The sequence below is a fragment of the Rattus rattus genome, chromosome 14 (genome assembly GCF_011064425.1).
Source record: "Rattus rattus isolate New Zealand chromosome 14, Rrattus_CSIRO_v1, whole genome shotgun sequence".
In the NCBI taxonomy this organism is placed as follows: Eukaryota; Metazoa; Chordata; class Mammalia; order Rodentia; family Muridae; genus Rattus; species Rattus rattus.
In genome coordinates, this window is record NC_046167.1 from 974,397 (window position 1) to 999,004 (window position 24,608).

The 24,608-nt window shown below is 42.0% G+C and overlaps 2 protein-coding genes across 5 annotated transcripts; one reads left to right on the forward strand and one right to left on the reverse strand.

The window, feature by feature from the left end:
- The first annotated feature begins 219 nt into the window (after positions 1–219).
- Phf10 (PHD finger protein 10) lies at positions 220–16,889 on the forward strand. 2 transcript variants are annotated; one of them, XM_032885248.1, is made up of 12 exons: positions 220–582; positions 2,343–2,449; positions 4,886–5,016; positions 5,626–5,709; positions 6,561–6,694; positions 6,790–6,939; positions 7,631–7,740; positions 9,013–9,166; positions 11,078–11,233; positions 15,041–15,149; positions 15,412–15,600; positions 16,711–16,889. In XM_032885248.1, exons 1-12 carry the CDS (start codon positions 316–318, stop codon positions 16,794–16,796), a joined length of 1,677 nt encoding a protein of 558 aa, XP_032741139.1. In that variant the 5' UTR covers positions 220–315; the 3' UTR covers positions 16,797–16,889. The 2 variants fall into 2 exon arrangements, with proteins under 2 accessions (XP_032741139.1, XP_032741140.1); XM_032885249.1 differs by having other exon boundaries at positions 429–582; positions 5,632–5,709.
- On the reverse strand, positions 16,497–18,690 carry C14H6orf120 (chromosome 14 C6orf120 homolog). 3 transcript variants are annotated; one of them, XM_032885244.1, is made up of 2 exons: positions 18,588–18,690; positions 16,497–18,405 (listed from the first exon to the last, which is right to left on the reverse strand). In XM_032885244.1, the coding sequence occupies exons 1-2, from the start codon at positions 18,621–18,623 to the stop codon at positions 17,737–17,739; spliced, it is 705 nt and encodes a 234-aa protein (XP_032741135.1). In that variant the 5' UTR covers positions 18,624–18,690; the 3' UTR covers positions 16,497–17,736. The 3 variants fall into 3 exon arrangements, with proteins under 3 accessions (XP_032741135.1, XP_032741136.1, XP_032741137.1); XM_032885245.1 differs by having other exon boundaries at positions 16,497–18,340; positions 18,588–18,676; XM_032885246.1 differs by having other exon boundaries at positions 16,497–18,335; positions 18,588–18,663.
- Between the last annotated feature and the right edge of the window lie 5,918 nt (positions 18,691–24,608).

Consider the following 24,608-nt stretch of genomic DNA (forward strand, 5'->3'; position numbering starts at 1 on the left):
CCCCCGGCTGACGCGCGGCGGAGGAGGGAGGGGCAGGGACCGCGGCGGGGCAGGGGCGGCGCGGGCCGCGCTGACGCGGAGGGCCGGGCTGGGGGCGCAGGGAAGGGGCGGCAGCAGGCTCGCCAGGCGGCCAGGAACCTGGGTCGGGCCGGGGCCAGGCCGAGGCAGCAGCTGGCCAGCGGGCTCAGGCCGGGCGCGGCGGGCCAGGGTGAAGGCGGCAAGGCGGCGGGCCCCGGCCCCACCCGTAGAGCCCACCAGCTGCAGCCGGCTGACGTGAGCGGCGTGCGGGTCCCGGCCGGCGGCGCGCTGGCAGCCATGGCGGTGGCGCTGGCGGGCCGCAGGGCGCGCGGCGGCGGGGCCGGCCCCCGGGCGGGCGGGCGGAGGGGCAGGGGCCAGGGCGCCAGGCGGCCCGCGCGACAGCAGCGGCAGCAGCAACGGCAGGCAGCTGGGACTAGGCGACGGCGGCGACGACGACGGAGGCGCGGGGCGCTGGGGCTGATGGCAGCGGCCGGGCCCGGGGCGGCGCTGTCCCCGCGGCGGTGCGACAGCGACCCGGCCTCCCCCGGAGCGCAGTCCCCGAAGGTGAGCGGAGCGCGCTGCCCAACGGCTGCAGCGGCCGGGGCCGGGTTCGGGAGCGCAGTGGGGACAGGACGGCGGGTCCCCGAGCAACAAGTGCGGCGAACGGTGGGCGCGGACCTCAGGGAGACCTGCGCGGCGGGTGGGAAGTTGTCGGGGAGTAGTAGGGACCGGAAGACTCGCGAAGAGTGGTTGAGACGGAGCGTCCGCAGCCTGGGGAAGTCGGAAAAGTTGCGGCCTTTTGGGATCTCAAGTCCTGGAGACGCTGAGCGGGGCGTGCGCTCGTGGTCCCGAGTTGGCAGAACGTGGGTTCACACCCACAGACTCGGCCAGCCGAAGTGACCCGCGCCACGTGCCCGTCCCTCCCCGCGGGGCCTCTGTCTGCTCTCCTGTGAACCTCACTGTGGCCCGGCCGGAGTCAGAGCAGCGCCCGGGGGCTGCTGGCTCCTGGTCCCGACTGAGGACCTTGCAGAGAAGAGGGCCTTACTTGGAACGTAGCCCTTAGAATTCATACGGTTGTGAGCTGTTAAACTCTGTGTCAACTTCCATTATTGTTTCTTTTCGAGTGGATCATTGTTTTTAACTAAAAGCGTTGACATAACAGAAATCTTTAAAATATTCACAAATTAGTAAAATAGCGCTTAAAATGCTTCAGAGCTTAAAATGAACCTTGTCAAGCAAGTATGGAATATGAGTACTGTGAAAAATTAAATATTAAATATTATCTTTCTACTTGTTTTTTAGTTTTAAAAAGGAATATTAAGTTTGTTTACTTGACTTCATTTTTGATGAGTGAAAAGGAGAATGGTTTCTTCTTTTTATTTGAAAAATAATTTTAGTAAATTCCTAGGTGCTAGAGACATAATGAAATGTAAAATCACTGCTAACCTCAACGTTAACATATATCAGACAGTTATGCGCTAGCCCGTGCTCTTCATGTGCTCATGTATCACTTCACTGAATCCTTGCATCAGCCACCTAGGCTTTCAGACAGGGAGAAGCTCGCAGGTTACCACACAGCTGGTGGACAGCTGCTCAATACTACTCCAGGCAGCCCACAGTGGCATGCTGACCTGACATGCAGGCCTGTGCTTCCTTTTTATTTTCTTTCGCGGGTCCTTATTGAAATATGTAGTAAGATTAGTAGTGTTAAGAGCTATAGTACCTTGATTTAAAGAACTATGAGCTGAAGCCATGAGCAATATTTAAAAATTATTTTAAAAACATTTGACTACTTCTTTCCTTAATGGAATGGCTCAACAACTTATATCTTCTATGAGCTTATCACAATGTGCTGAATTTCTGCTATAGAAGAAAAAGAATGTAGTTAGACTTGTAGCCTGTGTCCAGTCCTTCATCTGCAAAATAGCTAATTAGAATGTGATCTGGTAGGCCAGTTGTAAGTGGAAGTATGCTACAAAATTTGCTAGTATTTATTTCCCAGCTCAAATAGGAAGGCTTACTTTGATTTTAAAGTGGTGTGGCTATTAAAAAGCAGAAGACATTTGAACACAACCTAGTTGGTAAGAAAATGAAAGCAGAGTACATTTAAAATATAGTTGAAAATCAATTTTGTTTAGATTGAAGGTCAGTTTTTAGTTTTATTCCATTTCTTATAACAAATTCTCTGTCCTTTTAATTATTCTAAGAAATTGTTTTCTATGGACACTAGGTAGAAATGTGCTTTCTCTTGTTGATATTTAGGCAGACTGGAATGATACAGAATCACCCTTTGTTTTAACATTTTCCATTTTTTCAATGTACAGGATGATAATGAAGATAACTCAAATGATGGGGCCCATCCATCTAAAAGAAGACGAATGGGTTCAGGGGATAGTTCAAGAAGTTGCGAGACTTCAAGTCAAGATCTTAGGTACTGCTACTTTAAGGTTCAGTAGTGACTTCTGTAAACTGTTTGCTCACTTCTTCTTTCCTATCCCAGGCAGCAGGAAAAAGTTATTAAAAATTATATGTGGGGGTTGGGGATTTAGCTCAGTGGTAGAGCGCTTGCCTAGCAAGCGCAAGGCCCTGGGTTCGGTCCCCAGCTCCGAAAAAAAGAAAAGAAAAAATTATATGTATGGGCTGGAGAGATGGTTCAGAAGTTAAGAATGCTTGTCTAACTGGAGATTGGTTACCAGCACCCACTTCTCACAGTCTCCTGTAAGCTCCAGAGGCACTGATGTTCCATTCTGTCCTCCACAGATGTTTGTACACATATACACAAAGCAAGCAAACAAACAAATCTTTAAAAAAGAGTCATATAATATTGAAGTTGGTCTTGCTCCTGAGAACTATTAAAAAAAATGATAAAATAGGCACATAAAATACAGCCATTGTAACACTTTTTATATATTAAAAAGTATAGTTCAGTGGCATTAATTACATTTACAATATTGTGCAACCATCACTCTCACCCCTTTCCAAAACTTCAGTAGTGAAACTGCAGAAACCCCCAGTACCTCCTGTTCCTTCCTGCCCCCTGCTGCTGGTTGGTTACCAACTATAGTTCTCCTTCCTGCCCCTGAGTGTGAACCGTACAGTGCCTGCCCTGTGTTATCTGGCTTATCCCTAACTATATTATCTTCAAGGTTCATCTGTGTTGGAGCTCCTGAAGTCTGAACGATATTCCACTGTATGTGCTGCTACATTTTGCTTATTCCTGTGTATACCTGCAGGCCGGGGTAATTAATGCTGAAGTGTACACTGGTGTTCAGAACCCCTGCTCTTAGTACCCTGGTATATAGCTAGAAGTGGAAAGCTGTACCATATGGTAATTCTGTGTGCAGCTTTTATAAGGGCCTTCCATACATTTCCAGTGGTACCACCATTCTGCATTCCCACCAGTATTACACCTTGCAACATTGTTTTTGGTTTTTGCTTGTTTTGATGATAGGCAAATGGAAAAACATAACTTAATCACCCACTGTGACTTTGTTTTGTATCCCATGGCTAGTGGTGTTTGTTGAATATTTTTTAGGTGTATTTTGACAATTTGACTTATATTTTTGGAGAAATGTCTGTTTACTTCTCTGTTCACTTCTCCACCCCTGCCCGTTTTCGCTTTTGTGTTTTGAGACAGGGTCTTCCTATGTCCCTCTGGCTAGCCTAGAACTCACTATGTAGATAGGCTGGCTCACAGCGCTAGGATGGAAGGCCTGCACCGCTATGCCCAGCTGTCCATTTCTCTTCTTGACGTACTCTGCATATGAATTTCTTTATCTGGCTCTTTTTCCCTATAGTTGATAGTGTCACTTTTTTTTTTTTTTTTTTTTTTTAATTTTAATGCCCGTAACTTTTGTTTTGGGTATTAAGTGTAAGAGTCGGTTTTTAACTTAGGGTTTTCTAGGCAGCTCTTACATTTAGGATTTTGATTCATTCTGAGCTACTTTTTGCATGCGATGTGATGGGAGGTGAGGTTCCTTTCTGTGGCTTTGTGTGTGTCTGTTCTTTGCTAGCACCAGGCTTGGCTGTTTCATGAGCTAGTTTTTAAATGAATAAATGCTGCAAACCACTGTCCCACTCCTGCCTCTGATTTATGTTACGTGATCCAGATTGACCCGTTCATTACAGTCTTTACTGTTCAGGATTGCAGTTGGGTGCAGTACACAACTTCCAAATAGATCTGCTCTTTACTTCAGGTTTGTAGAGTATAAAGACATAAAATTATAGCTTATTGTCCAGTTCACTGAGAAAGCGGTCCTTGGAATGTCTGCTTTTCCAGTTGTGTGTGACTTACTGAGCAATACATTAGGATCGGAAGTTGTCTAAGTTATATCTGGTATGCATGAAGTAATTGTAGTGAATTTTAAATAAAACTACTTGAGAGTTGCTTCCTTGCTTTGCTTCCTTAGACCTAGTAGGGGTCTTGAGTTTTAATTTTTAACTTTACGTGTGTGCCCACGTGGGTATGGCTGCTCGCCGAAGCCAGAAGATCATAGTAGGTTCTGAGCTGGAGTCATGGTGGTTGTGAGCTGCCTGATGTGGTGCTGGGAAGCAAATACTCATCCTCTGCAAGCGTCAGTCATAAGCGCTCCTAACCACTGAGCCAGCTCTCCAGCCTTAGGTTCTTTACATGTACAGAAACTGCCATGTATATGTTTGCATGTGAAGAAATTTAGTGGACTTTTTTATGTGACGTTTTGGATCATTAAATTTCTTCCTTTTACCCATTTTGTAATTTTTCTATAATTACAGCAGTAATAAAAAGAATTGCAATTCTTAAAATTGTTTTGAAAATAATTTGGAATATAAATATGATTGACGATTAATAAATGCCACATATAAGGCATAACATGTGTTTGTATCTTAGCTTCAGTTACTACCCAGCAGAAAACTTAATAGAATACAAATGGCCACCTGATGAAACAGGAGAATACTATATGCTTCAGGAGCAAGTCAGTGAATATCTGGGTGTGACCTCCTTCAAGCGGAAATATCCAGGTACTTACGGCTTAGTGTATTAATGGATGACATCATACTTACCACAGAGACTTGGTTATGAGTTATTTTTCTTCTGCTTATGAAGCAAGTGCACTTGCTGAGTTTATGATTAGCAGTCAGTATCCTACTGTGGAGGTAGCATGCTTCTTCTGTATGTCACCAAGTTCTTTAGGGGCAGAATAAGATTATAGGTGTGTAACATCCTACTCGACTTCTTGAGGATAAGTTTAAAAAGAAAAATCACTTTATAGCTAGTGTTTTTAATCGAAACTGTTGCTCTGTGGCCTCAGAAATAGAGCTAGCATCTAAGCCGAGCTTGAATTGTCCGAAGCCATTCATGATGAGCTGCCCTAATATAGAAAATGGTTAACTTCGGATTGTTCTAGTTTTTAGTTTTCTGATGTTTATTTCTTGAATTTGTAAGATTTGTGTGTGTGTGTGTGTGTGTGTGTGTGTGTGTGTGTGTGTGTGTGTGTGTGTGTGTAGTTACCTAATAATACTTAGAAAATTTAGTAACAAATGTGTTTAAATAGTTATTTTCCTAAGTTTTTAAAAGTTTTAAGATGTATAGTTTTAGTTTTTAATAGTCCTTTTGTTCTGCTTTTGGAGATTTAGAGCGACGAGATTTATCTCACAAAGAGAAACTGTACCTGAGAGAATTAAATGTCATCACGGAAACACAGTGCACACTAGGTAACTAGCACCTATCCTGTCTATTAAATGAACATTTGTAGGTGGTAGATAATTAGATAAATGACACATCTCCTAAAATAGTTTACAAAATTAATAAATTATTTAAATAATAAGTTATTTACTTATTTTTAATTGTTAAAATGTAAAAGGCATGATAAAATTTTTTATACTACAATATAATTTTCTATTGATAACTTTAACAGAGTTGTCAAAATGTTTGTGTTTTTGGAGTAGAATTTGTATCTAAATAGAGAGCTTTATCTGTAGTACTGGGGATTGAACCCATAGATTCTTATTTTTGGCAAATCTTGTCAAACTTTTAAGTTCCTTATAACATATGCTTTATTGATAATTTATCTTTGGTGAGTGCGTCAATGTCAACAGGCACTTCCCAGTATAAATTCATCACAGCAGTAGGGAAATCTGATACTGATGCTGTAAAAGTTATGTGGTGCGTGTAGACTGGCGAATGTTTCGAGATGTGAATTGATAGTATTTCTGATATATAAATTTGGAGACTAAGAAATATATATTGAGAAATACTTTTTACATATCCTGTATTAATTGTTAGTGGCTACTATATACCATTCATAATTATTTCTAAGTATATTCTTACGATTTATATAAAATAGAAAGGCTCAAATCATTTGATTTGATTTGATTTTTGTTTTACAAGATAACGTTTAGTTTTGATTGCTTGACTTTATTAGGAAGAATTAACTTATATTTTACAATGTATTAATTTTGCTTTGATTACAGTAAGACAGTAAAAAAAGCTAGTTTTGAAAAAGCACTGTGTTTGCTTGGCCTTAAGATATTTTCTTTACTTTCTTTTGGGGGGTCTAAAATAGGTTTAACAGCATTGCGCAGTGATGAAGTGATTGACTTAATGATAAAAGAATATCCAGCTAAACACGCTGAATATTCTGTTATTCTACAAGAAAAGGAACGTCAGAGAATTACAGATCATTATAAAGAGTATTCTGTAAGTGATTTGAGGTGACTGATGTCTGTCTTAGGGGGCGGGAAAACTTTTTATAAAACTATATCTGACTTCTAACTGTAATATTTTCCTTTCAGCAAATGCAACAACAGAGTACTCAGAAAGTCGAAGCCAGCAAAGTGCCTGAGTACATTAAGAAAGCCGCCAAGAAGGCAGCAGAGTTTAACAGCAACTTAAACCGGGAACGCATGGAAGAAAGAAGAGCGTACTTTGACTTACAGACACATGTAGGGTGATATAGTTCAGGAGTATCTGGGTCTCCCTTGTTGCTGCAGAATGGTCACCAGCTGCTTATTATTATTATTATTATTATTATTATTATTATTATTATTGTTGTTGTTGTTGTTGTTATTATTGTGCCAGCTGTGTTTATTTTCTCACAGAAGTTAAGATACCATTTTTAATGATATATTGGATAATGCCAGTTGCCTGCGCTCCCATCCTCCTTCCTTTCCTTCTTTCTGAAACCTCTTTGCTTTATGATTGAGTTTACTGAGCAAAACGAAGTAGCTATGCATCTAACCCCGTGACCCCAGGGTGTGTGTGAGAGCAGCACACTGAGCTTGTCTGTTTGGCTTTGATGGGAGTCCCATGAGCTTACACAAATGTCCCCTACATTTGATAGAAGGAGCCAGGTGAGCTACAAAGAAGTTTGCAAACTTCACAAAAGGCCATGACGAGCCAGAGGCTTTACACTGCCTTTCCTCAGAGCCTGTGCACATGGTGAATAACAGGCACAGAGCTAAAGTACAGGGCTGGGAGGCACCAAATGTCTGCTCAGTTATTGCTACTGTGGTATTTAACGTGCTGGCTTTTCTATAGTGTGGGGACATGATGTAGTGTACGCATGGGAATTCTTTTTTGAAGCCTTGATTCCCAGGTTGGAATCAGTTTTCACATTTCTTGATCTGAACGCAGGTCATCCAAGTGCCTCAAGGGAAGTACAAAGTGTTGCCAACAGACCGAACGAAGGTCAGTTCCTATCCAGTGGCTCTCATCCCCGGGCAGTTCCAGGAGTATTATAAGAGGTATTCAGTACTTTAGTTACCATTGATTTCGGGGCCTCCTAGAAATTTTTGTTTATCAGTGACACCAAAAGGTGTGTAGGATTTGTGTGTGCATTTTCCCTCTTGGGTTTTGTGCAAAGAACACCATTCTATTAGAACTGAAGGCCTACAGGGAAGGTCTGGAGGGCCACCTCTGCCGGCCCTGTCTGCATAGGTCTTGGGTGCTTTCAGTATGGCCCATGGCCCAGTAGTTTGGCATCCTTGGGAAGCTTTTGTGAAATAGAATCTCAGGTAGGTTCAGCATCAGGTCCTCTCCAGAGCCTTCTTCACTTGAGTGGAGCTCACAACATGCAGCCCAGAAGGACATGACAGCAGTGAGAGGGGAGATAAAAGAAGGGACAGATAAGTACCAGGGCACACACAGCCACAATCCTGTAAGTGTACTTACTTCCTGTTTTCATCTTAAATGCAACCAAAAGCCTTTCAGACCAGGACAAATGGGTTCCTCTTGTTTCAAAATCTCAGCTTTTCTTCCAGCAGTAGACCTCATCCTGGAGACCTGTTCTCAGAGTAGGTGTTCTACAGAAAACATGATTTTTAGCACAGCCAGGCTGTTTGATACTCTAATTTAAATTGTGCAAAATTTTAACTTTTTTAAAAAAATTTCAATCTGGAAAACCAAAATCTGATGGTGTCCTGCCAGCTCCTGTGTTCCGATGTGGTGATGGTGTGTTAGCACTGAGGAGGCCCCTGAGGCCAGGACGGCTATGCGCAGCTTGAACTGGGGAAACTCAAATGTTGCACTACATGCTTTCCCATGTCTTAAAGTAATCGCTGTTAAAAACTGTTCCCTAATTTTTCTCTAATTGTTACACACCACGCACTGCATGACACTCTGCTGAGCCTGTTCTGAGTGGAAGGTTGTGCAGTGCAGTGCATAAGTCACCACAGCTTGCGTGTGTGGTTGTGCAGGAGCATTTTTTGGGCTGCCTGGGTTCCACTCCTATCTGCTGATACAGTAGTCATCGTCTTTTTTCTTGCTTTGAGGGTAAAGGGAAGGACTGACATTATGTTTAGGTAGGATCAAATGCAATATCTGTATGGTCAGTTGGGGAAGAAATGTTCTGATTGCTAAAATTTATTACTTATTCCCACCTGATGACCAAAATGAAATTCTCCCTGCCCATTTGTGTGACGTATATGTGAGAAGCATAAAGCAAATTTCATAGCTTAAAGGTAGTTTTTACACATTTGATATTCAAGGGCAAATGAAAGCAACCTTTCTGAATTTAGGTACTCACCAGATGAGCTTCGGTACTTGCCATTAAACACAGCCCTGTATGAGCCGCCCCTGGACCCAGAGCTCCCGGCACTAGATAGTGATGGAGACTCAGATGACGGTGAAGACGGTGGAGGGGATGAGAAGCGGAAGAATAAAGGCACTTCGGTAGGACTGTGCACCTTCCCGGGAAGATCCTTGGGTTATCTGCTGATTACTTTCCTGGAATGTTAAATTGAACTCTATTACCAGACTGTTTGAATGAGACAGTCACATCTATCTCTAGAAAAATTATACAAGAATATTTAGTGTGTATTGATATAAATAGGTAGTGCTTTTTTGGGGGCAACTTTTTTTTTATTGAAAAATTTACTATTTTGAGCAAGATAGGCAATTGTATTCAACATTAATATTCTTTTACCCAACTTGCTGTTTCTGCAGATTGAAATACTGATAAAATAGACTGGTCTTTGCCACAGAGGAATGGAGTTTCTTGGACTGGGGCAGCACACAGTACCCTGTGCTCCTTTTGCTTAATCTGGGGTTGCCTGTAGGAAACGTTTACTAATGTGGTGTATGCTTAACTTTTCTGGGTGTCTTTTTCATATAAAAAATTCAGTATATATGCTGCCGAAGAGAGCACTCATACCAAAAATTTAGCTGCTAAAAAGCAAGACATTTGCTCTCAGCATGAAGGACAGTAGCTCTGAGGTGGTTTCTGGTTGTGATTGTCTTCAGAAATACACAGTAAGCCACGGTCCTTTTATATGTTACATTGTTGCCAACCCAAATGTGTGTTTTCATTGAGTGGGATTTTATTCCCTTGTCTACTTCTAACACATACTTAATCATGAAACAAGGTTCTGTTCATGTCCTACATGGTGATGCCTCCTGTCAGTTACCAGAGAGGAGCTAGCTATGGAAGTTAATGATGAGCCCAACTTTATCACACTGTTTTGTGGAATATAAATTAATCAAATATTTGAGGAAAGCATTTTGACTGCATACCCAGAATTTTTTTCAGATTTTGACCTGGCAGATTTGTTAATAGAACTAATTCTTAGGACTTAATTAGATGTTAGCAAAATTTAAATAGAAAAAAATGTTTTTAGTGTTACAGAATTTAGAAATAAATCTTTATCCACAGTGGTGATACATTTACACAAAAGAAATGTGGTTTAAAGAATAAGAGAAAAATGCATGTAGTACTTTACTAACATGACAGCACATTTGCATACATGTGCTATGTACATATAGGATGTATGTGATTGTGTACATATACTGATCATGTGTTTACTGATACATACATAGTGTAATCACATGTGTACACACATGCAGTATAACCAGTTTTGTGAATTACACTGCCAGAATGAAACTGCATTAGGAGGATATGTGGTATGTATGTATGAGAGAGCCTGGGCTCTGCAGAACATAAACACACAGAGAAACCAGCAGGAGACATGCTCATGGGCCCAGCCATTTCAGGACGCTTATCAGGTGGATATGGATAACTTAATTTTTTCATTCACTTTTTATAGTTTATTTGAATATAAAGTTGTCAGCAAGCCTTGGATTATAAAATGAATTAAATAGTCAGATACTGGGGTCTTGTTCCTTGAACAAATATAGTATGTCATACTGCCGTGGGTAGCTAGGGATATGGCTTTGTATCTTTTATGTTTGAACATGGTTATGTATTTGAAGGACTTTTGCAATAACTTCCATCACTCAGGAAAAATAAGTATTTCTATAAATATAAAACTATGGATCCGTGTGGTATGAAAATATTGGAGCTGTAATGTAATCATAGTTGAGTTGGTAATTCTGTTTTTGATGACTTACATCAGAAAATGTAGTAGTTGACTAGGATACTTGCTAATAGAAATAGTTATTAGTTGGGTAAATAACTTTTAACATGGCTTTTCTTACTCTATTTAGAAATGAATTTCTTAAAATCATCTTTATATTTTTAATTGGAAAAAAACTTTCAGCTTAAAAAATGTTTTCTGTCATTTAAAAAATTGAGACTCAACTGGGTCCTGATCCCAAGGAACCTTTGCTTTTACTTGTTTGCTACAGGACAGCTCCTCAGGCAATGTGTCTGAAGGAGACAGCCCCCCTGACAGCCAGGAGGACACCTTCCAGGGAAGACAGAAATCAAAAGACAAAATGGCCACGCCAAGAAAAGACGGCTCCAAACGTTCTGTACTGTCCAAATCAGTTCCTGGGTACAAGGTAGAAGAAAAAAGCCCCTGACTTGGCCTCTTTCCTGGCCAGCCTCTCCCTCATACGTTAACTCTGACCCTGAGGAGCTGAGCTTGCTGCGCTCCGCCTCCTGTCCTGTGCACCTGTCCACTGCTTCCTTTCTCTGGTGGCTTTCTTGTCACTTTTGGTCATGGTATAGCTTCTATTTCCTGTATATAAACAATTTATTACTTCGTCCCTTTAAGTAATAACCAGACAAATAGGAGTTTTTAAGACATTCTTTCAAGGCAGAACTTTTTTTTGAGTGCAGGGCATAATTGTCTAGCATTCTGAATATCCGAACAGTTGGTGAAGCTTGGCGAGCTGTGAAGCAGGGCTGGATTTACAACCACACGAGGTGGTATTTTTGTAGTGCCTTTCATTGACAATATCAGGCTTATTCTAAGGATTGTTGGATCCAGTTGCCAAATTCTGCCAAGTTTTGGACAGAAAACAGGAAGAGCTGTTAATCACATCATTGTTTTTGTATAACCTTTGACAGATATACCATTCTGTTACAAGAACTAAAACCTAGTTTGTGGATCTGATCATTCTTGGAGTAAGGCCATAGATTATAAGAAACTCTAATTATTTTTAACATTTCTTTTCTGTCTGCCTCTCCCCTTGAGAAGTTAGATGAGAGGTGAGCAGCTGTATTGGTGCAAGGAGATGTAGGAGGGTCATAGAAGGAATGGACGTAGTCTTCAGCTTTGTGACATGGACAGTGATGCTACAGCATACACTCCTGGTCTTGGCTGCCTTAGAATATCCATCTGGTTACTATATGGAGGTGTACTAAAGGAAGGCTGTGAGTAAGAGTCGCGCCGAGCGAGTTATTAAACACCTGTGTGGTAGCATTGCGACAGTGGCACATTGCAGAGAAAGAAAAGTGAAGTGAGCTGAGTCACTGTCTGTCCGCCCTACTGGAACACATTCTGACAGTGTCCGCTTAGAACATGCTTTTGTGGCATAGCCACACAATTGATGGCTCACTCAGCAAGGACTCATTCCGAGGACAGCTTCAGTAGGCTGCTGTGTGATTCTTTTCTTTTTTTTTTTTTTACATGTATAGCTAGCTTATCTATGCTTTTTAAACTAAAGATTTCAGTCACTGCTTAATAACTGAAACCAAAAATACTCCAAAGATTACATTTCAGAGGCAGCCGGCAGGAGCCAGTATGTGTCACTGTCTTAGAGGTGCCAGTGGGAGTGACAGTTGTCGGGCTGAGGAAGTTTAAACAAGGAGCCTGTTTTATCATGCATTATAAACAGAGAATATTGAAACAGACATATAATACAGGCTAGAACTGAAGAACTATCCATATTATCACTGATCTAGTGAGTAAATCATATAGATTAATCTTAGTTAATAGTACTCAAGGGAGCCTCATATGCAAAATAAACATTTTATAATCTGTAAACATTTTTAGTAACTAAAAATGTTTCAGGGATTTCAAAGATAGGAACAGCCAATATATAGATATTATATATTAATGTGAACACAATTATTGAAAGTTAACCTCTGTATGGAAAGTATTAATGAGCCAAGATGTGCCTAAATATTAGGGTACTTCAAGCTGACACACACTTTAGAATATGGGAGTTAAACATAATGTATGTGATATAATAGTATGACTGGTGCTTGCCCTCAACTTGTAGGACGGTATTGCTTAGGTTACATTAACCTGAAATTAAAGTATAACTGTTAGGCTCAGGCCTACACATACATAATTAAAATCTATACTATGTTAGTGCTACCATGAAGTTTCAACTTATTTGCTATTTTTTCAACAAGAAAAGCATACACGAGCCTTTTATTTGAGATGCTGAAGGAAACTAAAAGGCTGTGGCAGTGTGCAAAGTTGATCAGAGGGTCTTAGTGAGGCACAGGGCCGTCGTCCTCTCTCCTTCAGTGCTGGTCTTTAGTCTGTCTGTGAGGCCCTGGATGCAGGCTGTGGCCTGTAAGAGCCTGGGTGCTGCACGAACAGTGTGCTTTTGTGTGTTGAACTGTAGCATCTCTGTAGAAAATGCCACAGTGGTCTCTCACCCGCTTCCACTGCTGCCCTCTCATCTATCACCTTTCTTTCTTTCCATCCCTCTTCCCCTCTCCCATCCTCCTATATTTTTCAACAAGATGAAGATTATTGGGTAAGAAAAAAAATTGAAGTGATTTATCAGAACATTATGTATAATTTTAAAGGTAAACCCAGAAGTTTCTTAGTGTCTCCTTTTATTATAGGCATTATGTGTACTTTAGTGATTGTAGAACTTGAATTGCTCTAGAATGTGAATTAATTTGTGTTTTATTCCTTTTGAGTTGCTTTGTAAAGAGTCTCCTATGAGGAATTCTCTTTTCAAAATTTAATATTGTGTGGTTTCTTCCCTGGCTTTAGTAAAAGATTAATTAGAGGACTTACTCTGCTAGTATCTAACTTAAACTCTAAGTTTATCTTTTACATTAGGACAGGTTATTGCAAGTTCTGCTGCATATTATAGCAGTTAAGACTCAATCTTAGAAGTGAATTTCCTAGCTATTTTTTTTTACTGATGTCCAGGACACAGTTAAAGCATGTGCTTAGGATGCGGCAGGAATAGCAGAGTAACTAACTGCTATCAGGTGCTGGGATAGCAGGGTATAAAGTAGAGAGGAAATGGAGAGTAGTCAATGGGACATTTTATATGTTTGTTTAACTCCATATTTATTATTTTGTAGAGACATTTGTGATTGTTTAGTTATTGTTTTTTATCATATTTATGTATAAGGTTGACTTTTTAAAAAATAAATAAGCCAAAAATTGTTTTTGAATGCCTCTGTCATCTTTTGCTAAGAAAGTATTTAAAAAAAATTAAAGTATTTAGGTCTGACAAGGTACACAAGTGGCAGTGAGATATATAAAGTGAGTTTAGATCTCTGTGGTATAGTAACTTAGAAGAGATAAAGTGTATTTGGCGGTGCTTGACTATGTTCCTGTCATCATCTTTGTCCCCCTCCTCGGTTTAACACCATTTGTTCACACACACCCATAGTACAAGGGAGTTGACTGTTTGCGAAGGTCAAGATTACGATGCTCAGATATTCCTTTCTTGCCCTGGTAGTTTAGGTGTAGGAAACCTCTTATACTTTGTCCTATTCCATGTTTAAAGCCCTAATCCTGTATATGTTTTTAATCTGAAAAATAATACTCAAAATATGCTTTGTGTATTTCCTACTTGACTACATTTCTCCTTGTCTGATTACATGTCACAGAATGCTTCTCCTCTTTACCATAGTTCTCCTGATTTTTAGACGTGGAACAAGAATGTGCATACAACTCCAATTTCTACATTTATGCATGGGACATCTTTTAACTAAAATGTTCAAATATTGTTTTTTTTTAAAAAAGATTTTATAGCTTCAGCTTTTTAGCTCTGAAAAATACCAGTTTTAAAATAAAGTGAATATATAAGTTATTTAAAACTTAGCCTTAGCTTTTACGTGTAGTCAATGGTACATGGGGTTTTCTTTCCCAATTGTCAGTGGCATTTGACATCCTATTTAATTTTCCCTTCTTGGAATTATAGAGATGATGCCAAGTGTGTAGAGCACTAAATTTTAGGCAACACAAGTTTATGCTGTTTACAGAGTGCAGTCCAGGCTTTCATCAGTAGGGGAGGTTTATATCCATCTTATATCCAGTTGCGTCTTACAAAAAGATTTTCATTAGCAAATTATGAAAAATAAAGGTAATAACAAAATCCCTTTTGAACCCATAGTGAGTTCTTCTGGCATGAATTTATAGCCCTCTTCTACCCTTCCAGCCAAAGGTCATTCCAAATGCTCTATGTGGAATTTGTCTGAAGGGTAAGGAGTCCAACAAGAAAGGAAAGGCTGAATCACTTATACACTGCTCCCAGTGTGATAACAGTGGTAAGTAGAGATGTCTACTTAAGATTTTAACTTCATCCTGCGTGTTGCCTCAATAGCTAGGGTTTATTGTTGTCAACAAGGTGTCCATCAAAGAATCAACAAATAGTGACTTGTTAGACATAGACAAAGCCTATGTATCCTCTACACTGTATTTTGATGTTTCTATAGTGATATTAAGCATGACAGACATTCTTGGGAACTAATATTTTATATGCCTTAACAGTTCGTTTGTGAAATGCTATTCATGTTGGTTTTGATTTAGGCCACCCTTCTTGCTTGGATATGACTATGGAGCTTGTTTCTATGATTAAGACCTACCCATGGCAGTGTATGGAATGTAAGACATGCATTATATGTGGACAGCCCCACCATGAAGAAGAAATGATGTTCTGTGATGTGTGTGACAGAGGTTATCATACTTTTTGTGTGGGCCTTGGTGCTATTCCATCAGGTAAAGATGAAAAAAACAAAACAAAACCCACATTATCTTGTGTGAAGATCTCCCAACAGTTTTCTAAGGCTGCATAAATGGCAGGAACATGTTCCAATTATGCTCAAGCTGTTATTGTCCATGTCACAGATACTTGATTTTCATCCTTGGGAGCAAAGGACAAATGAGATGGCAAAATGCCTAGTTTAGGTTTTGGGGGAAGTATCATTTGAGGTATAGTATGAACTGGTGTTTTCTACTAAAATTACTAAAGTAACAGCACCAGTCTGTCTCAATGGTTTGATTTTATTTTTAAAGATTATTTATTAACAAAGTGACTGCTATGTCTTTACATATGCTAAGACATTTTTATAAAGTGAGGCAGCATGACAATTCCAGATAACTTTAGGATGGCCACAGATTCAAATAGTAAATCACAGTAATTCTATTAAAACATTATACAGGTCAATCTGAAGAACTTAGTTGCATAGCTAACACTGTATAGTGCTCTATAAAAAAAGGTTCCTGGAATTCCTTTAGAAATATGCAACTTGAATAGTTACTTAGGTTTCTGTAGTAATTCAGATCAAGTATGTGGTCTAGGTGCTAGTTTTAAAGTGCATGGAGACATGGAGAGAGAGAGAGAGAGAGAGAGAGAGGGAGAGAGACAGAGACAGACAGAGACAGACACAGAGACACAGAGACACAGACAGGGAGAGAGAGAGAGAGAGAGAGAGAGAGAGAGAGAGAGACGCAGAGACAGAGACAGAGCGCGTGCGAGCAAGCACGAGCGCTGTTAGAATAGTGAAGTAAAAGGCCATAGAAGGCCAGCTTCTTTAACAGTCTCTACATTAGGAATTGTGTTGTTGAGGTTTCAAAAGTATGATGGTATTTGAATTTTAGGAAGGATAACAGTCTTTTTTTTTTTTTTGGCCATGCACTAAAGTTCACACTGATTAAGGGTTGTTTACATTTTCTTCCTTGACTTAAGGAACCAGTCACTACTCCCTCCCACTGAAAACTCCCAGGGAGTTATCACTACAGATAGCTCAGGAATGAGTTTAGATGGTTTGTACTCAGTCCTATAAAAATAAAAGTCCACTCTATATTAACTAACAATTTTTCTCCTAGGTCGCTGGATTTGTGACTGTTGTCAGCGAGCTCCCCCAACACCCAGGAAAGTGGGCAGAAGGGGGAAAAACAGCAAAGAGGGGTAAATAGGCTTTGACCCTCGTGTTTGGGATATTTGGTGCCAATTTATTTACAACACTTTCATTTTTATGCCAATAAAGAACTTTTTTTGAAATTAACTATGACCTTAAACATCCAGTTGATTTATTTCTTTATTAGCAACTTCTACCCTTGAAAGAAAGTCAGAGAAATGGCTCATTTCCCCAGACATTAATTTCTTAGTGTTGTCTTTTTCCAGAGATCAGCAGAAAGAGGTAGCAACTCAATTTGAAATATTTCTTCTTGAATATAACAAAGTTACCACTTGTTATGACTCTGTCTTGACCTGATTAGGTAGGATCATAGTTACCTAATAACTAGAGGGCTCCAATCTGGCTAAGCAGAGGAAAGGGCAAATGGCCCAAGATCTAGTACAACTGGATTTGGAATCGTCATTACTGCACAGCTACAAACAGTCTGTAAATACTTGCTGCCAGGAAATCTTGCTTAGATACCAGGTGCCATATCCCTACTGTGCAGAGGCTCTGGGAAGAGCGAAGGTCTCACTGCATTTCCGACCTGGCTTTAGTACCTCTTTAAAACTTGAAGTGCAGTACTTCACTTAGAATGTCTATAGAATAAATTCTACAGTCATCAGCCTTTTAACTTTTGCACTAGCAGGAAAGTTTAATCTGATTTATACAGCCTGTTACTGTAATCTTTTTACTCACCTGACTAACCAAAATGTATTTAAACATTTTATTGAGCAGATTCCTTGTTATAGGAATTTTAATTTCTAAAATATTGTGCTTGCTGCTTTTCCTGCTTGGGGAGTAAACTGAGGTAACAAAACTGTATGGCTTTATTTTTCCATCCTAGTCTAGAAAAAAGTAACCAGAATTTCACCAGGTCAAGTAGCAAGGTTCACAGCAAACTGTAATCGATCCGTGCAAATAAGGGTTTGTGCTCCAGCGCATATTCAAGGGATCAGAAGAGAATTTCAAGCACCAATTTCAAAATGCTAATCAATATCGTCCAGAGGACTGACTCCTCTTCTTGGGCTGCCTCCTCTGGAGTGTAAGCTTGCTTCTGACTGGTTCCTGTTTGGTCAGCGGCATAGGCAGCCTCTCCGAATGGGTACTGATCCACAGTTCTGTCATAGTATACCCTCATCTCAAAGTCGCTCTCATGGTGAGAAGGGTGTCCATAAATTCCTATCCCGACCGGTCGCTGGAAGTGTGCTGGTATAGAGACTACGTCCTGGCCGCAAGTGACAGACTGCAGCTCATACTCGTCGAAGCTTGGGTGCGGAGTGCTGTCGGACACATACAGGTCCGCATCCCCTCTCAGGCTCTGCATCCTGAGAATAATTTTACCCTCGTGGTTCAACCGCAAGTAGCTGTAATTCCCGGCTCCTATTTGGCCCTGGACCACATGCAGAAGGAGCCACTCCTCAGGGACGTCGTCGTCTTCCAAACATTTTACCAGGATCACCACCTGGGATGCCAGGATCATCAACAGGGCGCACCTCCAGGGAGTAGCCATCGCTGGGACACTCAACTCGGGGACTCCCTCATCTGCAGTCGCTGTGCTGGGAAGGCACGGGTGACAGACTTGACCGGAGGTGCTCGTCCACGCAGACCAAGATGCGTGCACCTGGGTCCCGGGAACGGATGGTGGGGAAGGGGAGGGAGAAGAGGGGTAAAGAGTAGGGAACAGCAGAGAGGGAGGGGCGGAGGAGGCGGGTGGGAGGAGGGAAGCGGTAAGGGGGAGGTTAGGACAGGCCCCTGAGGGCGCAGGTGTCTGGAGAAAAGCGAGGTCGCCGACCCCGGACTCACCGCCACGCCCCGCAGGCCACGCAGCACCCTCAGCATCCGGGCTCAGCCTGGAACTCGCCCCAGCTGGCGGAAGAGAAGCCGCGCCCGGAAGTGTTGTAGTCAGGAAGCGAGGGCTTTTGGGACTGACTCGGGCCTAAGGGGTCGGAAGTGAGGCAACTCCAGGCTCTCGCGAGAACGGAGCAGCTTTCCCGTAACCATAGCGACGCGGCATGCGTTATGGGTGAGTTTCAGAGAAAGTGGGTTGGACGGCTGGTAAGACTGCTTGGGATTGCCGCTGGCGTTGGTGCCCGCGTCCCGTGCGGTAGTCGGGAGACGAGCTCCCGGGAGGAGTTGACCGGGAAGCCTACTCCCGGACGGCGAAGGGCTGAGCCGCGCGCGCGAGTGGTGCGGTCCCGGGTGGCGCCTTCCAGCCTTCTCCTCCCGCGCCCCTAGGGCTGCGCGTGAGTGGCCTTCCTAAGTCTTGCAGCACAAGCCCCTGAGTACAGGCAGCACCCGAGGGATACTTTTGGATTTGCCTTAAACCATGACAGAAGGAAAATATACATTTCAACATGAGAACTACTAGTAAGAAATGATCCAAACCTCGACCCCCTGCCCATTCCACTATTTTATAACAGAACACCGTAGACTTGATATATCAGAAACAATTGTCACCCCCCACCCCTATACTCTCCCCCGTACACACACACACACACACACACACACACACACACACCACACCACCCCACACCACACCACACCACACCACACCACACAGATTCTTAGGGCTAGATTTCATGTCTGGAGACTTTCCTGATTTATAAAAGGGTGCCCTCGGTACTGGAAAGGCAAGAAGCTCTTTGTCTCCTTTTACAAGAGCACCATTCTCATCAAGGTTGAGAACTCCTGGTGTGGAAGGACAGACCAGTGGTTTGTGGTAAAAGAAGCAGTTTCCCATTCTGGGTCAAGACACCTAGCATGGGGGCACATTTCTATCCTCACACAGTTCTCTTTATGGGACCCGAGTGAGGCTGCTAGGGTCCAGAGACCTATGAGCTAAGCTGATGCATTGTTGACTTCCCACTGGGGTACACCGGCTGAGTGTGGTCAGGTGAGTGTAATGGAAAAGCAGAGGCAGCTCATGGCAGCTATAAGGTCTGCTGGAGTCTGGAATATTTCTCTGATTGCATGCTGATTCTGCCCTGTGGTGAGGTCCTTTATTCTGCTACCATGGCTACATCTGAAACAGCTACGAAGGATGTGCTTTTCTAGAGTGTGTGACCCTGCCTTTGGGAGAAGTGCACCCTGTGAAGCTGTTGTGTTTTTGTTTGTTTATTCTTGGTTGGATTTTTTTTTCTTCAAGGTTCCCTGGAAGACAGTAGGCTCTGGCCAGGATGAGTCCCCTTTGCTCTAGGTGCAGCTACCTACCTCTACTGTTATCCTTCCGTCTTCACATTAAGTCTATTTTCTTTGAATGTAGCTGCTCTCCTGGTGGCTCATAACCTAAAGTTACATGGACTAAAGGTAACCACCCTCGAGTTGCTTTTGACTAAAAGGCCAAGTCTTGACTACTCTTTGTGCCTGATGTGGGTACCTTGAGGTGCACCAGAGTGGAAGCTCCCATACTTTTGCACACTTTCCACTTCCCCTTGCTTTCACATGGCCTCACCAAATTTATCTGTGGGCCACCACCCCTGTCGTCAGCCAAGGTTCCTGTGCTCAGTCCATGTGTGGTCAGGCATGTTTTTTGTTAGTATGACACGAATCTTCACCTTCTCTGGGTCCCAAGGTACTTTCTTTGCCACCCCCTACCCTTGATCAGGTCACTGAGCATTGTTTCACAGTGTCACTGAATCTCTTTTCAAGGAACCGGTTATGTGTTAGCTATGGAAAAAAAAATCTTAGAATGTCAGTAGCTTAACACAGCAAATCTTTCCACAGAGCAGACAGGCCATGATGCTCTTCTGATCAGGACAGGTGTCCTGCTCTGGATCTTCAGCCTTCCTCCTCCCTTAGGGAGGAAATGGAGCACCATCATAGACATTCCAGTGCACCTGTGGGATAATTGTTCTGGAGCTATACTTGCTAGATCCTTGTAGCACAGGCTGTCCCTGACTTCTAGAGAGCTGGGAAATGTAAATGTTGCTACATTCCTCTGGTTCTAGGGAGAAAACTGAAAGTATGGATGAAAACTGCTAGGTGACTGCCCATCTATTGATTAGAAAACAGATGTCTTCAAGACAAAAATAACTTTGACATGGCCATCAGTTTTAGGAGGCCGTCTGATCTTTGATCAAAGGGAGGACAGGCTGTCAGCTAGCTAATCCAGAGCTCTGGAACTGCCCTTGTGTGTGTCTCTGATTCCTCCTGGGGAATGACCTAGTTTTCCAGATAGCCTGTGTCTCTCACTGTTGCACATTACTGTCTGCAGGAGAGTAGGTGCTACAGCTGAGAATGCCAAGCGTTGGCCTCAAGGGGAAGCTGGTGCAGCAATAACTTTCCTTCCCTTGATGTTCAAGGCAGTCTACAGAAACTGATTAACACCAGAGAGCACTCTGAGTGCATTCCTTTCTCTCTTGTAAATATGTCAGCCTACTGAGGCATGCTTACACTCAACTCTTATATGTCAGATGCTGAGTCCAGGATGCTGCTTGTTTGCTTTCTGCTTTTACTATAAGATTTTGGTCAGTATGAGACTTTTACAAGATCTAGGCAGTCAAAATTCCAGCATGAGACTTCACCCCTACCTTAAAAAGTACTGGCAACTGATACCTTCTAGGGGAGAGTAGAAAGTCATTTATCTTTGGATGTGTGGCCACTGGTAGGTTGTTCATGCCCCACTGAATGTCTCTGACCGTGCATACACTAGTTGTACTAGTTGGGCCTAGTGGGTTATTAAAAAAAAATAGAAGAGGACAGAAAGGGGGGGGGATTTGTTTGTGGCAGAGTCCAGAAGGAGTTGAAGTTCAAAATACATTAAGTATATGGAATTCTCAAAGAATAAATTTAGAATGCCATAGTCTCCATGACATTATCTCTCTCTCATTCTTTATGGTCAACTGACCACATCTGGACTTTACTAAAACCCAAGTGGCTGGGCACACCTATGAGGAGTTTTTCTAAGTCATCAGAAGTGGGAAGGCTCACAGGTAAGCTGTGCCACACCTGTGGTGGCAGTCTGCATAAAGGACGTGGAAGAAGGAAGTTCTCGGCTCTCCTCCTGCTTGCCCTCCCTCTGCCTAGCGACTTGAATCCTTCATGGGCACAAGTACCTACTACTTCAGGATTCCAGCATGTATTGAAGACATCTGAACCATCCAGCCTCACTGACTGAACACTACTGGATTTTTGGACTTTCTATGTGTTGGCAGCCACTGTTGATTTGGTTAGACTACAGGCTGTAAGCCACTTTAATAAATGCCCTTTTTATGTAGATTCTGTTGCTCTAGAGAATCCTGACTAGTATGGTCTCCTTGAGTTGTCATCATATTCCTTCTCCAAGATCCTATTTGCATCAAATTATATGTGTTTGGGTGTGTGTGTAAGTGTGGTTGATTATGAGCATATGTGACGGTGCATACATGTGTGTCTGCATATGTGTTTTGTCTCTTCCTGTAGAACTGCACACACTGTCTTCCTCCACATGAGATGTGGTATCCTGGCCAGTGTCACTGCCATGCCTTCTTTCTTTCTTCCATGTATTTAGACTAACTCATTCTGCTAGCCCCTGGATGGGAAGAGCAACATGAGGTGCTCCAATTGCTACACTCAAAATTTACACACTGTGGGGTAGGAAAGTGGGTCCCGTTTCATCCCATGTAACTGCAAGAAAGTTGGATTCAGAGCCTAGAGAATGGCACAGTGGAAGGTTTGCATCTCATGATCACATTTACAAGTTAATTTATGATACTCCATACTGTTCTGTCTCAGAAATAGTAGCCCTAGTTGCTCAGGCCAACAACCTAGGAAGCATGTTTGACTCCTCCAGCCCCTATCATCCACTGGAGAGCACGGCTCATCAGTGTTGGTGGGCTTCCTTGTCATCTCACCTGCTAAAGTCCTAAGCTTGGACATGCCAGGAGCTTTCTCTACCAGACCCACAGCCAAACCTATGCTGAGATAAAGCCCAGGAGTCTATTTGATGTTAGAAACTATAGGATCTGTGGACACATCTTTCAGTATCTCAAACCAAAATATTTGTTTCCATAGCCAGTGAGGCCTTGCAGATTTCTGCCTCACTGTACTGATCTATCTATTCCTCCAGTCAGCTGAGAGTTGTCCTGTTGAATTAAATATCTGCCCATGGAAGACGCCAGCACCAGACCAAAGACAGCACCAGCTACATAGACATTTCCAAGCCACAGTGGGTGGAGTGTGGGGAAAATGGGGAATTTATATTCTAATTAGATCACACTGATAATTCACAAAGCAACAGAAGGACTCTTCTGATGTTTGATCTGGAGGAGAGAGGCAGGTGTCCTGAAGATGAGAGACATTCAGGATTCCTAGTACGTGGTGGCCATGCAGGTTCCTCACAGCTATGCACAAAGTGCCTGCCATATGTCCAGTCTGTCCTGTGTTGATCCATAAGTGCCTGCTGTGTGCCGAGTCTGGCCTGTGCACTGTGTGTTACAGTTACACTGGTCTGTATAACTGTGTGTTAAGTTTGATAGGCATTTGTTCTTTAGCAGACCAGTGGTAGTTTAGCTATGAAACAGGTCTTTGAAACTCTGAAACTACTAGTAAAACATAAGCTTCACATTAAGGCATAAGGATGACTTTCTGAATAATTTTGATAGTGTAGTCAGCAAAAATCATTGCCAGTTATGTGTCTGACAGGATTATTGTGTGGAATATACAAAGAACCCCCAAAAAATTAACAAGAAAACAAACTACCCAGTTGAAAATGGGCTCTGAAGGTAAGCATAGTCCATGAAGGAACCTAACCATTTATATGTGTCTAATAAACACTGAAAAACCAAACCCAAAGCCCAAAGTGTTGACATCCCTAGCTATCTGAGAAATGCAGGTTAAAACTACTTTGAGATTCCACCTCTTCCCAGGCATAGTGGTCTTCATCAAGAACTCAAATGACAGCAATGCTAGTGTGGATGTGGGAATTGGGAATGCTTAATCACTGTTGGTGGGGTGCAAATTTGGGTAGATGCTATGAAAATTAGTTTGGTAGTTTCTCAAAAAATTAAAACAAGACACATATGGCCCAACTATACTACTCCTGGTATATATCTATCTCAATCATATCTGTCTGTCTGTCTATCTATCTATCTATCTATCTATCTATCTATCTATCTATCTATCTATCATCTATCATGTATGTATGTGTCAGTCTATCATCTGTCGTGTATGTTATCTATATCATCTATTCATTTATCATGTCATGTATCTGTCTACCTATCTATCAGATTATCTATTATTATCTATCCTACCTATCTGTCAGATTCTATATCCTCCTGCAGAGATACTGGAACGTCTATGTTCATTGCTGTTCTATTCACAATAGCTAGTGAATGGAATCAGCTTAGATGCCCCTTAACCAAAGAATGGCTAGTAAAACAGTGTATGCACAATAGAATTTTATTCAACTGTAAAGAAAAATGAGATCGTGAATTTTGCAAGGTAAAGAATGGAACTGGAAAATACATTATAGTAACCAAGGCCCAGAATGTCAAACACTGCATGCTCTCTGCTATGATTATAGCTTTGATTTCTTTGTTTGTTGAACTTGGGATGTCTGTAGAGACATGGGAACTAGTAATGGGCCATAGGGATGGGAGAAGAGGCATCGAAGAAGGTGGGGATAGTAGGACATGTGTGATATGAAAATGGCTGGAATACTGGGGATGGCAGGAATGTGAGGTGGCTGGTCACATTGCATCCATAGTCAGGAAACTGACAGATTACTAATGCTCAGCTCTCTTCCACCTTGAAAATGTTTTGTGTGTATTAATCAGACATAGTGACGATTTTATTATGGCATTTCCACACATGTATGTTTTGATCATAGTCTCCTCTCACCTTGAC